Raw genomic sequence first — 13,973 nt, 5'->3', positions numbered from 1 at the left:
CCCCTCAATACTCTTCATGTTATCTAGATGAGAACAAGCCACATCTGCTTACATCTCCTTCCAGATGTAACAGCCCTGGCAATCCTAAGGCATACTTCCTGATTGCACTGCTGCAACCAGCATTACACATACAGTATTGCATAATGTAGCCAAGTGTGGGAACAACCACACAGCCACAGGCAAGCTGTCACCTCAAAAGGAAAGTTCGTTCATGTTTTTCATGGCGCTGGGACTGCAGAGTGCATAAGTGAATTCAACATTCTCTGTATTATTACCAGAATTCAACAGGGATGGAACCTTTACAGCACAAATAATTTTGTTTGAGCACAGGCTTTGAAGACTATAAACTATTTGACCATTGCACGAGTTAGAAAATAAATTCTAAGTCTTGAAATATTCTCTACATACTTAGGAGTAAAATGCCCTACATTTTGAGCAGTTCTGTTGGCAACACTGTGAGGTTGCTACCTCTGGCTTTGCACGTGCTCTTGAACCAGGAGGAGGATCTGTGCTCTTGTCCACTTAGAGAGCATTTGTGCTTTTTCTCATGAGTTTCCATTCTTTCCATGCTAAAGAGGGAAGGTGATGTGCCTGTAAACATGTTGTAGTTTAAACCTTCTGGTGCTGCACGCAGGTGCTGTGGGAGGGATTACCTTGTCTGTGGCAGTCTGGGCTGGGGGTGTGTTTGTGTGAAGATCTGCAAGGTGATATTTGCTCCTCCCAGACTTCTTATGGGACATGCACGCATGCAAGCAAATATGTAAAAGAAAATCCACTTCAGGTGTGTTGCATTGCTCCAAAGGAGTGTAAGAAAGGAAAACACCAGTTACATAATAGAAGTATTCTCAAGAAGGAATTGTTTAATCACAAACACCTTTCAGTCTTAATAAAACTAAATTAGATCTTCTCTAACAGATCAGCATTTTATCCACAGTTGTTATACACACAAAAAAAGAGAAAAAAGTAGATTATCGTTTTAAAATGTAGCACTGCTATTATAAAAGAAAGGCTGGATGTTCTGCTGGTACAGCTTCTCCCTCACAGTTTAGCATTAAACTGCGTCAGCATCTTCTCTAGCTTCAATGCTACCTTTAATCCTTAATTTTCCTGACATGAAGGCCATGGTTGGCTTTAGTTTACCTAAAAAGAAGACACAGAATCATCAGGAAAAGGAAAGGAACTGGAGATTGCGATATCATATAGTAGTTACTTTGCTACCAAGTTCTACTGTAAAAGCATCAGAAAAGAGGTTCAACAGATTGACTGGATGCTTTCTGAAGCTACGCTCTGAGAAGTTCAATAGCTACTGAACAAAGCAGTAGATATTTTTATTATAAAATCATGGACTCACAGAGTGACTTACGTTGGAAGGGAATTTAAAGGCCATGCACTTCCAGCTACAGCTCATCCAATTCCAAGACCACAAAGAGAGGTGAGCCTGTCAGCTCATCCATCAGCAAGATGTTTCCTGCCACCAGTAGCTGCCTCAGTTCTGCCAAACCCGTTTGTTACTCACCAGTGAACATCTTCACAAAGTCACCACTCGACATGCTCATCACAACATCAGCTGCTGCAGGAGGCTTCCCAAACCCAGCACTCCCACTGCTGGTTTTCAGGTCAAGGTACCAAGTGCCTCCTTCATCACCTGAGTGGAACAGGGAGAACCTGTGGCAGCACCACAAGGACTGATGTGCCCTGCCCTTTGCTACCCCCGCCTGCTTTTCTCTCCCATCTTCGTGCTAGACGTGCTGGAGGTGCTGTGCCAGAAGCTGCCCCGCGCTCTCTGTGCAGACAAGGTCAGCCCCAGCAGATGCCCCACAGTGCCACAGTGTCAGGGGACAAGGCAGTGGCTGCTGGTGGAGCTGGAGGCAGCAGGGGTTTGGAACAGAACTACCATGCTGACCCTGTGCAGCACGGCCAGCAGGGTGACACAGCAGAAATGAAACACCAGGAAAACACACCACAGTCCCCAAAAGAGCAGCACATGCTGCTGATGCAGAAAGCATCTCCCTGTGACAACAGCAGCAGGGTAAATCCCACATGTGCTGAAGTTGGCTCTGAAAGGCAGCATCTTACAGAGCACACCCAAAGATGTCCCTGTTCCTAGACCAGTTATAAAAGACAAGTATTTACATGTGAAAATACAGACTGACTCTTGCTAGAAAAGTGAGCATTTGAGAATTTTACAAGTGATGGTCTTACCTGACAATTCAAACTGAAAGACGCCCTGCGTGGATTTCACTGTTTCTTTATTGAGTTCTCCCTGAATAACTCTGAATGTTTCTGCAACAGGCCCCGCTGAAGCTGATTCTTTATTAAGCTTGGCTCCACCTGATGCCTGTGAAGCACCTAAAAGAAACAGATGGATTCTCTGTAAAATGCTGGAACGCTCTATCTCACTTATCTTTCTAAGAATATATATGTTTTCAGCAGTTCTTCTGCAAAAGCTTCTAAGGTGTGAATCAATTCACTACTTTAATCAGCAACTTTCTACACTGCAGTGAATGTGCTCATTTAACATTAAGAAAGAGCATTTGCAATTTATAAGGCATGTAATGCTTAGCAGCCCCTAAAAGCCATGCAGAAGGTCAGTGTATCAGGAAATAATTATTCTACTCAGTGAATTGCTACTGTGTTGGAGATCTGGGCAGTTGGCAGTATCAGTTCCTGGCAGAAAAGTCTAAGTGTGCACTCACAAATAGTATTTTCAAGGGAACTGGGCTCTTTTCAAACTTAGCCTCTTTCTTTCCTATATTTGTTTTGGCACTCCTATAAAACATATCCAGTATTCCTATTTGCCCTCCAATAGAAACATCACTATTCTGAAAAAGTGAACCTGATGCTTTTGTAAAAAAACAACTTCTCTATTTCATCTTGTAGACATTCACATCATGTACGACTGTGAGAACTTCATGTAGGAATAGAAGCTTCTCAAGTTCTCACACTGCAAGAAAGATGTAACACTCCTGCAAAATATGCTGATTGCTTGTGATTTTTTTACAGCAATATTTACTCATAATCTTCATGCCACTTAACTCTGGTGGTAAAAAGCAAAAAGGTTGTTCAAAACAAGGTGCTGATTATGAACTGTGAAAGTTGCAGACACTAAAGTCACTTCCATAAATCAAACAGCCCAAATACAATAGATTTTGCCACATAGCTTGAATGTAGTCCAAAAGTAACTTGAAATAGAGGAGGCATTCATTATCATCACAAATAATCGACATGTACATGCAGAGGTTGCCCTTCCACGGCCTTCTGATTATGTGGCTGTCATGTCAGTTTCAGCATCCAAGAAGAAGTCAGGCATCAGGGGGTGACCTAAAGGGGAGTTGAACAATAACAGTAAGCCCAAGTAAGGGTGAACAGCACAAACAGGAATCCATTCTGAAGGCAACAGCACCTCAATTTACCAGTAAATGAACTACAGGTTGAAAGAAGACGAGGTGACATGTTTAGGTTCTGGTACATTTAAAATCAGACCCAGAAGCCTCTTACAGATTCAGTCAGAAACATCTGAAGATGAAGAAACACTATCTCACTATTTGGTAAATAGTAATACATGCACTTGTGGTGCAGGTCTGTTACCTCGGTCTGGTAACCTGGAAAGTCAAGTCCCTTTGTGAATGTGTATCGACGGCCCCGACCAAGTCACAGCTGCTTGTTACACCAATATGGTGAGCTGTAAAATGGCGTTTATTGGAATGTGAGGGTCCCTTATATAGGTATCCAGTTTCATCCTTATCTTTTTTACATATGCATGACCCAGCAGGGGAGGGCCTATCACGTTACATCCCGAGGGTCCGATTTCGCCTAATACAACATCTCCCTCTCCCCATGCTTAACAAAACCATGCCCCGTTACAATGCAAGCGCCGATCCTAATCCTAATATATAAAAGTGTTAGTACTTATATAATTTTTTGTGGTGAGTTATTTAAAAAGTGACGTAAACATGCAGAGGTATGTGGTGCAGTGTCTAACAATGTTAGTGGTGTTCTAATCAATATGTCCAAGGCATCTTTGGTTATATTATACAGTTCATCCTTCTGCTCAAAGCTTCTCATATATCTGCTGGAACTCCATTTTCTCATTCAAAGTCCTTGCACCTGTGCCTCTTGAGCCAGCAGCAGGAAATCTATTGCAGCTTTTTTCTGTAAAACAGCATGCCTGAAAGAAAAGTACTCAGATTTCGATTAGTTTTCTGTTTTTCCCAGACCGCCCTTTTGGGTGATCACTGCATCAGGTTTTATTCTTCTTGACGGGACCCATAAAATTTTTCCGATTCTCTTTCCTTTACTGTGGCATAACCTCTTCGTTCAAAATGATTGATTGCATAATGTGCTGTGCCAATACTTCTGCCTGCTGGGCTATCAGGATCCTACCTCTGTGACCCTCCCCCTCCCCAAGGACACGTATCTTGTCCTTCAGGAGACGGTTGGCCCTTTCCACAATGCTTGTCCCTGGGAATTCCCAGGGATGCCTGTTGAATGAGATATTCCCCAATGCTCCTTGAGTAGATCTCGAGATGAAGCACGAGCCATTGTCTGTCTTGATGTGTCGCAGCACACCAAGGACCACGATGGCAGTGGCCCAGTGTCGCTGAGCGGCAGGGGACTTAAATGTTAACATAACCATCACTCAATCAAAACCTTCACTGATAATACACTAAACAGAAGATTACATGTAACGTCATAATTTTTGAGTTGACATATACACACTCATTCCAGCATTCATTTTAGACAATTCTATAAATGGAAATTTCTAAGCTAATGTATTATTACTTATCGATAACTATGAGGTGGCAAACCACCAAAAGGAGAGAGAAGGAATACAATAGTGATGGATGCGATAGGCAGTGCCTGCAGGGCGTCCCCTGCTTCAAAATGCACTTTGCCTTTCTCACCCATCACAGATTTTCTCCTGTTTTAATTCTTGCTAGAGATTGCAAGGTTTTTTCAAATGTGCTCCATATATGCATGGCCAGTGCATGATACAGAGCCCAGATGAAACACCTGTTCTTAAAAGATAACAAACCACTATATTAGATCTCTCTACAATACAAACTACTCAGAAAAGTTATTAACAGCTATAGTCACTTATTTCTATCGTTACTTGCTTCACCCTTAGCTTTCTTCTTTTTTCTTTTAATTGGTAAGCTTTTTCTTGTTGACCTACTCCTACTATAGTTACAAAAATCATCTATGGGTAGTATAGTAATTCTTGATGCAGTATAGAGTGAGATGCACTTGTAACTGTCAGAAAACAAATATCTTTGCACTGCTGTGTGCACATTGCATTCAGCCCACTACGGGCAAAACTCATCCTGGGATCTTCAGGACCTGCTCTAGTACGGCTGCCACCGTTCCATCCAACTCCACCACCACAATTCCCCCTCCATACAATTTCAAGCTCCATCAACAAATTTGTCCAAGTCCCTACCCTAGTCCCCTAAATGTGTATATTATTGGGAGAAAATGAAGACATTCTTGCTCCGACTAGCAAGAGATACTTCTAATGTCTTGCTTTTGTCCCCATTCAGAAGTAACGATTTGTTTACTTTCACAAGCGGCGGAGCCGAGGGAGGGGGGGGGGTAAGCAGTGAGGGGGGGGCAGCGCGGGGGTTTGCGTTCTCTTGCTGGCACTTAAACTTCTCTGGTTAGAGCAGATCACATTCAATATTTTAACTCACTGTTCTTCTGTAACCTTTTGCTGTTTTTTGTTTTTCATAATTCCACAACTCGTACCCTCAATTACACTTCCATGTAACATTAATAATTCCACTTCCATATCGCATTCATGTTTACACATTCCTATTACATTAACAGTTCCATACACCATTTGCATTTATACTTTCATATACCATAAACATTTAACAATCACAAAGAGAGTGACAATAATCAATACAGTTAATAATCAATACAGTTTATCCTAAGTATTCTTCCTCTCCTCCAAGTTGTCAGCAGGAGTTTAACTGACTCCAGCTCGGGCTGCCGTGGCTCGCTCGACAGCTGGACTTGTTTCTGCTTCAGAGGCTCCACTCGAGCCCGGGGCCCCCTGACCGGGCCCCCAATTAACGATAAAAAGGAATGCCTCCCTTATCTTTGACCAATCCGAGACTTGGTCGCTCTTGTTCTCCCCTCTCCCTCCCCCCAGGTAGAGCTGGACCAGTAGCCCACCCTCTTGGGGAAGGGTTATGATGATTAGGAACGCCTCTGCCTCCGCCCCCGCTGATGCGGATTGGCTTCCATCTTGGTTAGTCTTATCCACCCCGCCCCCCGGGGCGGAACCACACCCACAACACATCCCATCTCGAGGAAGGGACCCATCCTCCCGCCCCTGCTCACTCCCCTTCCCCACCCCCAAGGATGGGCGAAGGAACGCAGGTTGCTTTGGATACCGTGATGGGGCCTCCGAGGAAGGCTTCTGCTGGTCAAGAGATAAGGATGTGGAATGTGTGGAATGCTGCTGGACGGGGCCATCTGCTTGTATTCAGCCGGAGTGATGGGTGCGGTCGGGATGGCTCGCGCCACCTTGTCTTTGTCTTTCAAATCCTCACATCTGCAAGAGAAAAAGCCTCCCGACCCACATTCCGCCGTCCCAACCTGAGTTTCAGTCTTCCCCTCTTTCCGAGCCGCTTCCAATGCCCGTAGCACCAATGCCCACGTTTTGAGCTCAGAAGCTTTTTGCTCATTCATTGCGCGCTCAAAGAGCGAAAAAGTTAAAGAGTCCCACTTATTGTGATCCAAAATCACCCGAGGAGAGGAAAGCTCCCTCTCCTTTTCAAGACAACTAATGACGACTGCAATGTCCTTCTTAGAAGGCGTAGCTTTCCTACCATAGTAGGTTTTACAAAGTTGCAATACTACTCTAATGACGGAATACATTTACCCAGAGACCTGAAGTCTTCCTGGTCTTCTACGAACTATCGGCCGTAGGATAGGCGCAGCGCTGCATTCCCCTTTGCACCCCACCGAGAGTGCTTCCACGGGCTCGAACCGTGGATACCGCGTCCGTCAGCGCGGTTTTAGCCGTCGCACACTCACCTCCAGGACTTTGCCTCACACGGCGCACCATTTGTTACCTCGGTCTGGTAACCTGGAAAGTCAAGTCCCTTTGTGAATGTGTATCGACGGCCCCGACCAAGTCACAGCTGCTTGTTACACCAATATGGTGAGCTGTAAAATGGCGTTTATTGGAATGTGAGGGTCCCTTATATAGGTATCCAGTTTCATCCTTATCTTTTTTACATATGCATGACTCAGCAGGGGAGGGCCTATCACGTTACATCCCGAGGGTCCGATTTCGCCTAATACAACACAGGTCTATTTTCTTTTTGCTAATGGGTTTAAAATATATATATATATATATATAAATATATTTATATAGGCATTGATTATTAGAGCCTCAGTGGACTATTATGTGCTTTCCCAGAATCCACATTCTCAAACGTGAGGCAAAGCATCTTTTGACTGAGTCAAAGGAATATATCCATATTCCCCATATGGCCTTCCTTCCTTCGCAAACTTCTCATTTTAAAGATCTCTTTTACCTGGTGCAATTGCATAGACATCAAAATCCTTAACGCCTTCTTCTCTCAGTAGAACTTCATCAATAATGAAGTTTCCAGTGAAAGTTTTCGGCTTTGTTAAAATGCAATATGCAGCATCTGCAATTATGTCAGTTTTTCTGCACTGCTTCTCTATTCCGGATCCTCCCAGCATATCCATAGCAGCTGTATGTATGGCTGGAAAATTCAGAGGACAGGAAATTACAAGTTTAACACTAATGACATCACATACTCATCTCTTTGGCAAATGCATAAACTTTATTCTCCTCTCACATGAAAGTAAATCATGAGAAGACTAAACTGTGAAATACCATCAACCAGCGAAGAATGGTCAACCAGCAAACAATCCTCAAAGTGTAAAGATTCCCTTACTTGAAAAGTATTAAAGGAACCAAAAGAGGAATAAAGGGAAGAACTCCTTGTAATATTCATATTATTCAATGCTTCTATCAATACTTTCCACACAAAGACTTCCTCTGGCTTTATTCAGGACATGAAAAACTAACAGGACAACTATCTTTCTCAAAGTGAATGTGCATCAGCAATTAACATTTTCTGCAGCCATTACCATACTGAAAATCTCAATTTTAGCCCCACAATAACTTGTGAGATAACAAAGTGACTCTAAGTTAAAGATGAGAAACCCAATAGCACAAACTCAAACTTTTCCTGGCTTATGCTCCTCTACTTTCACATTACAGCCAATTATTATTGTTCTAAATATAGCAAAACTATGGGCAAAGACTGATATGAAAAACCATCTACTGTCCTGCAATCTGCACATCCTTCCATCTATTTCATACAAAGTGCTGCTGGTTTTCCATTAATTCATACATACAGCATCTTCCACTTTGACCCTGCAGTACCTCTACTACTCATTCACACTCTTACATCCTTTTGGCAGGCTACCTCTTTCACTTTTAGTTAAATCGAGAGCTCGTAACATCTCACTATCAGCATATTTTCTTGTTTCAAGGAGCTGGATGAACCAATAGAACCATACTAGCACAGTGTCAATCTCCAGCATTGAAGCTGATCACATATATATGATGTTCTTTAAATTAAAAACTTTGTAATTGTAATGTAGATACTACAGAAGTCACCTCTCTCACTCTCTAAAGTAGTTAACTTTTGTTTTGGCAGATAAACCTTTCAAAACAACATTTTTCTTCCTAGACTGAACATTACAAACTTTTATACTTCAGAACATGAACAGTTTTCATCAAGGAAACACTGATACATACAAATTTTGAAAGCTCACTTACTGCTTCTAATGCTTTCAAGACACTGGTCTCTTTGTTCAGCAGCTACCAAACCTTCAACAGCAGCCCTGGTCCTCACTGACCCATGGACAATAAACTGGAGCTAGTATAAGATGGGCACACCAAGTTATTTTTCTGCTATGCGGCCCTTCAGTGTGCTGTGACTTGCAAGAAGGGTTGGATGGTTGTGTGAAAAAGCAATTGATTTCCCACTCAGCCAAAACTTTTTTTTTTTTTTTACATCTACAGAGGTACATATCTTGTCAGCTTCATCTATTTCCTGGCAATCTAACTAGCTGGGGATTCTAAATATTGACATAAATGTCCAATACTACTCAGGGATGGTGTGCAAACCAAAGTTCGAGTCATGTTGAAAGGAGCAGTGACAAGACAGGAGAAAAAGCAGAATGTGCTCAGGCTGAAGGCAAGTTTAAGTGAAAACAGGAAGGCAACAGTGAGAACTAGGAAAGAAAGCCAATACCCACACAACATCTTTGATCACAAAAAAATACACAGAAGTGCTCGGTGTCCTGAATCAGTCCTAAATAAGACCACCTGTATAGGACAAAACACAACAATTCAAAATAATCACCTGTTTTAGGCCATAAAGCATTGACAGCAACTTCTCCTTTAAATTCTTCTGCCATTCCCAAGACACACATGGACATGCCATATTTACAAATTGTGTAGGCTACAAAAAGCACACAAAAATCCCATATTTAGTAGGATACATATTTAGTCTACACATAGAATTTTATTTTTGAAGGATGTAAGTCACGGAAAAATCAACTTTCTGGGGTCAGAGCATCATCTTCCTACAGTACAGAAACTCTCCCAGCTCCTACCACCCCCTTCAGATACAAACTGACCCTTTTACATGAGTATTGAATTGGGGAGGGAAAAAAAAAAAGGAAAAAAGCACGTTGTAAATCCTTTTTGTATACTCTGAGAAGGGGATGTTGCGGAGAAGGAACATGGACCTGCAAGAGGAGTTTAACCATGTTCCAAGTGTTGAAGTTTAAAAGATAATCCACAGGTTTAAGATGAGCAACATATGTTCTAGCCCAAAGACGCAATTGGGGCCTCCTTCACTCCTCAAAGATAATTTCTATTTAAAAAGACAGCAATGAGCTTTATCGCTATCAAATCAAATGTGGAAGCATAGAGAAAAAAAGATTTTGCCTTCCTATCTCTATTGGGAATAGAAAACATGGTGTAGTATTAAGAAATCCTATGAAAAACTCTTAACTCTTACCTGCAGAACCTTCTTGGAAATATAAAGGCCACGCTAGGGGCATGAGATTTGTACTGTGTTTTATCAGAAAACAATTTTCTTTCACCTTTTCTTTCAGTGCAAAACACTCTGAGGAACCATTCCTGTCAGTCTCTTGTGAGCACTAAAAACACAATATCTGGAATTCTTGGCTGGCGCTCCTGCACACGTCATTAGTTACTCACACATTTCTCAACACATAACAGCAAAGGCAATGGATGCTACTTACCACAGTGATTTTTGAACCACGTGGGTTTCATATTCAGAGGTGGGCTGAGGTTCAGGATATGGGGGTTCTTACTTTTCCGTAAGTGGGGAAGGCACGCTTTAGACCTGGAAGAGAGGAATCAAGCATCTCTTATTTTACAGAACATTTACCACTACAGCAGAGCAGTAGTTTCACTTTCACAAAGGTCCAATGGTGAGCTGAAACCCTTCCCTTGTAATCAAGTATTTAACTGATGAAAAGAACAGAAAAAAAACCTGTCCTATCTCACTTATCTCAGGAATAGCATTCATGTCTAACAGCTGGGCTGCATCCTCCAAGCTGTGCAGCAACTTCTACTAAAGCAGATATTCCAGATGTTCGGAAGCAATAGTCTCCTTGTAATAGTTCTGGAAAGGGAGTAAACCATGATGTGCTAACAAGCCAGATTACCAGTGTAGAGAATCATCTAGTCCCATATTTCTTACCTTCTGCTCACATATTTATCTCATTTTTAAAACCACATTTGAAAAATAATACAGTATATATGCGTTTAGTTATTATTACTCTCTGCACCAAGATCTCAGACAAACTGAGACAGCATTAAACATTTTGTCAAAATGGCTTTGCCTCAGCACTTACGTGAGGTAGGTTCCTCGTACGTTGACATCCATCATAAGATTGACCTTCTTGGTTTCTGTTTCCAAAGTGCCGGTCAAAGAGATGGCGCTTGCATTGTTCACCAAAATATCAATCCCTGGTTTTAAAGTAAGTCACCTCACATTAGCAGTGAAATAAGAAAAAACAGGAGTAAAGCAGGTTAGGCTGTTCTTTCCTCTTCTTCTTCATTGAATAATCTGCTTGGTAGACTCCCCTGCCCCTCAGCATACCTCCAAATGTCTTCACAGCTTTCTCCACGGCGCTGATAATTTGCTCTTCTTGCCTCACATTAACGATGCATGGCAATGCCTTTCCTCCAGCTGCTTCAACTGCGTGATTAGAAAAAAGCACACTTAGAATTTGTCTCTCAGACTGCACAAACTGACTACTGAGATTTTCTCATTCAGTGAATGCATTAAAAATTACACCTTTCAAACTCTGACACTTTCACATACTGCATAATGAATAGGGATGCCACAACAAAATCCTAACACTGAGAATGTACATGGCTCACCACACATTTTAATTAACATAACATTTTTACCTTTATGCACATGTGTATTCATTAACATCAAACTTCAATACCTCACAGAATTCCTGGGAGGCAGGAGAAGCACTTGGGCTCATTCTTTTAAAGCTGAATGGGAGCTAGGAGAGTCAGAGCAGTTTCCCACTCATACGCAAGAACTAAGCAATGACACACACACACAGCCCACAGTCTGAAGCCCACCCTGATTACAACTTACTCTCTTCTGCAGATGTGTAGATAGTCCCAGATAGTTTAGGATGGGGCTCTGCTGTCTTGGCAGCGATCACAATGTTTGCACCATCCCTGGCAGCCTTCAGAGCAATGGCTTTGCCAATTCCCCGGCTCGCACCAGTGATGAAGAGCGTGCAGCCTGCTAGTTTCCTGAAGATGTGAAGGAAGTAGAGGGGAAACAAGAGGGGGAACAAAGCAAAATCTGGAACTCAGTGACTTCTTGCAGTCTTTGGGGACAAAAACAATCACTGCAGTCTTAGCAAGAGGCAACTGCCTTCAACATTTTACAAGGAAATCAGACCCAAAATACAGAATAAATGGATAAAGCTACAGAAAAGCCTTTCACCACCACTGAAGACTTTTTGTACAATAATCCAAGGCTGCCCAAAACAGAACTGCTGCATTCTCCAAAAGCAGAAAAGGAGTGACTTCTAAAAACAACAAAACCAACCAATTCTAACGTTTTGATACTCAGTGCAGCTCTCTGTAATTTAATTCTTTTGGCCCTCTGAACACAGAGGACCAGTAGCTCAACACGCTGTAAAGGCAAAGTCCAGGATCACAATCCCAATGCAGGGTGCCAAAGACAAGAGCCAAAAATCAGATTTTCAAAAATGACCATGATTTTCCTTAAGGCTTTCACAGTAAAACTCAGTTTTCAAGTAACTGCATTTAACCCAATAAATCCCCACAAGTCTGTCCAACCAACCAGCAGGCTGACACAGCTGTGCAAACGACTTGTGACTGAGCCCCTGTGTACAAAGGTGTCACACAGAGTGGAAGCACCAGTGAGATAAAAAGGAACTGGGAATATTGCATGAGCATATCAGCACAGTGTGAGGAGAACCAAAGTTCACCTGCAGCTGAGACTTCCAAGGGAAGCCAGTGGCAACTTGTTTATCTGCTATAATGTGGGTAGAAAGAGCATGAACAAGGAAATAGCGTTGCTGAGTGGCATGGGTGATTCAGTGAGAGCAGACACTGGTAGTGCCTTGCTTAGGAGCATGGTTTACCAGGACATGAGAAACTAGCCATAGATGAGAGGTAATCTTAGAACTTGGAAGGTTGGAAAAGACATTATAGTCCAACCTTCAACCCATCCCCACTATGGCCACTAAACCATGTCCTTCAGTGCCACATCTAAACCCTTCCTGAACATCACCAGGGATGGTGACTTCACCACTACCCTGGGCAGCATGTTCCAATGCATCATCAATCTCAGTAGGTAAAATCAAGCCTGGTGAACCTGATTGACTTCTGTGATAGAATGAAAGGATTTGAGGCCAAAGTGATAACAGCTGACACCATTCACATTAGCAAGGCTTTCATTACCATCTCTCAAAATACTTTTGTATCCAAGTAAATACATAATAGTCTGGATGGTTGACCAGCCTAAGGGGTAAGAGAAATGTTAACTGGACAGGTTCAGGGAGTTAGAATCATGCAGGTGGGCTCCTTTTGCAGCAGGCACGGCCGCAACCAGGGCAGCCCACAGGCTGCACCGTGGGCGCTTTCTGCACTCGTAAAGGATCTCATGACTACTGCTTGCAACACACGGGAACGAATAAGGTCAACGTATGTCCCCGTTCGTTAGCAGCGCAGAAATAACGCCGCAGCAGTCACTCAATTCAGATTCCACAGCACACCCACAGCCGCACTTTGCCCTCCGGATGTGCACACAGCTCGGCCTGTGAGCAAACAGCACCGAGCGGGACTCCGGGTCCAACCCAGCCGCTCCGGGGCCACCGTGCCCGGCCGCGGCCTCCACCCCGCGTCCCATCGCCCTCAAGGGGCTGCGGAGCACGCGTCTGTCCCTCCACCCGGCCCCAGCCCTGGCCCCGGCCCCGGCCCCAGCTCTGCCCCGGCAGCTCCTGTGGCTCAGAGCTTGCGGCCCCGCCGAAGGAAGGAGGAAAGCCCGGGTCGCCTTACCCAGTGTTTGGCAGCATGGCGGCACGGCTATGGGGCGGCTGTCGGCTCGGCACGGGACGCGCTCCCCGCTCACACCGCCCTCCGCGCAGCCGCGGCCCGGGGAGCCGGGCGGAGCCAGGGCCGAGCGGGGCGGGATGAGGGGCGGGTGATGGAAGTATCGGGATGAGTTCCCTGCGGGAGTACACCTCGTTCAACCAAGCCAAAGCCTTGCACGTTTTCACTGGCAAAATTAAAATCGCATCTGAGATCTCGCCCTCAAGGAAAGGACTGAATGACCAAACTGAAGTGACAACTGAAACGATTTATTATTGAAACA

At 43.6% G+C, this 13,973-nt stretch overlaps 1 protein-coding gene and 1 long non-coding RNA gene across 2 annotated transcripts; both read right to left on the bottom strand.

Annotated features, from left to right (window-relative positions):
• Positions 1 to 869: 869 nt before the first annotated feature.
• On the bottom strand, positions 870 to 7,276 carry LOC146755470 (uncharacterized). The gene is made up of 3 exons (XR_014938075.1): positions 3,232 to 7,276; positions 2,203 to 2,349; positions 870 to 1,645 (listed from the first exon to the last, which is right to left on the bottom strand). It is a non-coding gene; the product is annotated as an uncharacterized LOC146755470 (long non-coding RNA).
• A 183-nt stretch (positions 7,277 to 7,459) lies between these two features.
• Positions 7,460 to 13,759, bottom strand: LOC146755469 (hydroxysteroid dehydrogenase-like protein 2). The gene is made up of 7 exons (XM_085525612.1): positions 13,658 to 13,759; positions 11,715 to 11,878; positions 11,199 to 11,297; positions 10,951 to 11,065; positions 10,333 to 10,436; positions 9,423 to 9,521; positions 7,460 to 7,745 (listed from the first exon to the last, which is right to left on the bottom strand). Exons 1-7 carry the CDS (start codon positions 13,672 to 13,674, stop codon positions 7,534 to 7,536), a joined length of 810 nt encoding a protein of 269 aa, XP_085381738.1. The 5' UTR covers positions 13,675 to 13,759; the 3' UTR covers positions 7,460 to 7,533.
• Between the last annotated feature and the right edge of the window lie 214 nt (positions 13,760 to 13,973).

The sequence above is a fragment of the Coturnix japonica genome, chromosome 32 (assembly GCF_054131305.1).
Source record: "Coturnix japonica strain WE chromosome 32, WE-NBRP24, whole genome shotgun sequence".
Taxonomy (NCBI): Eukaryota; Metazoa; Chordata; class Aves; order Galliformes; family Phasianidae; genus Coturnix; species Coturnix japonica.
This window is presented reverse-complemented; position numbering and strand designations above follow the sequence as displayed.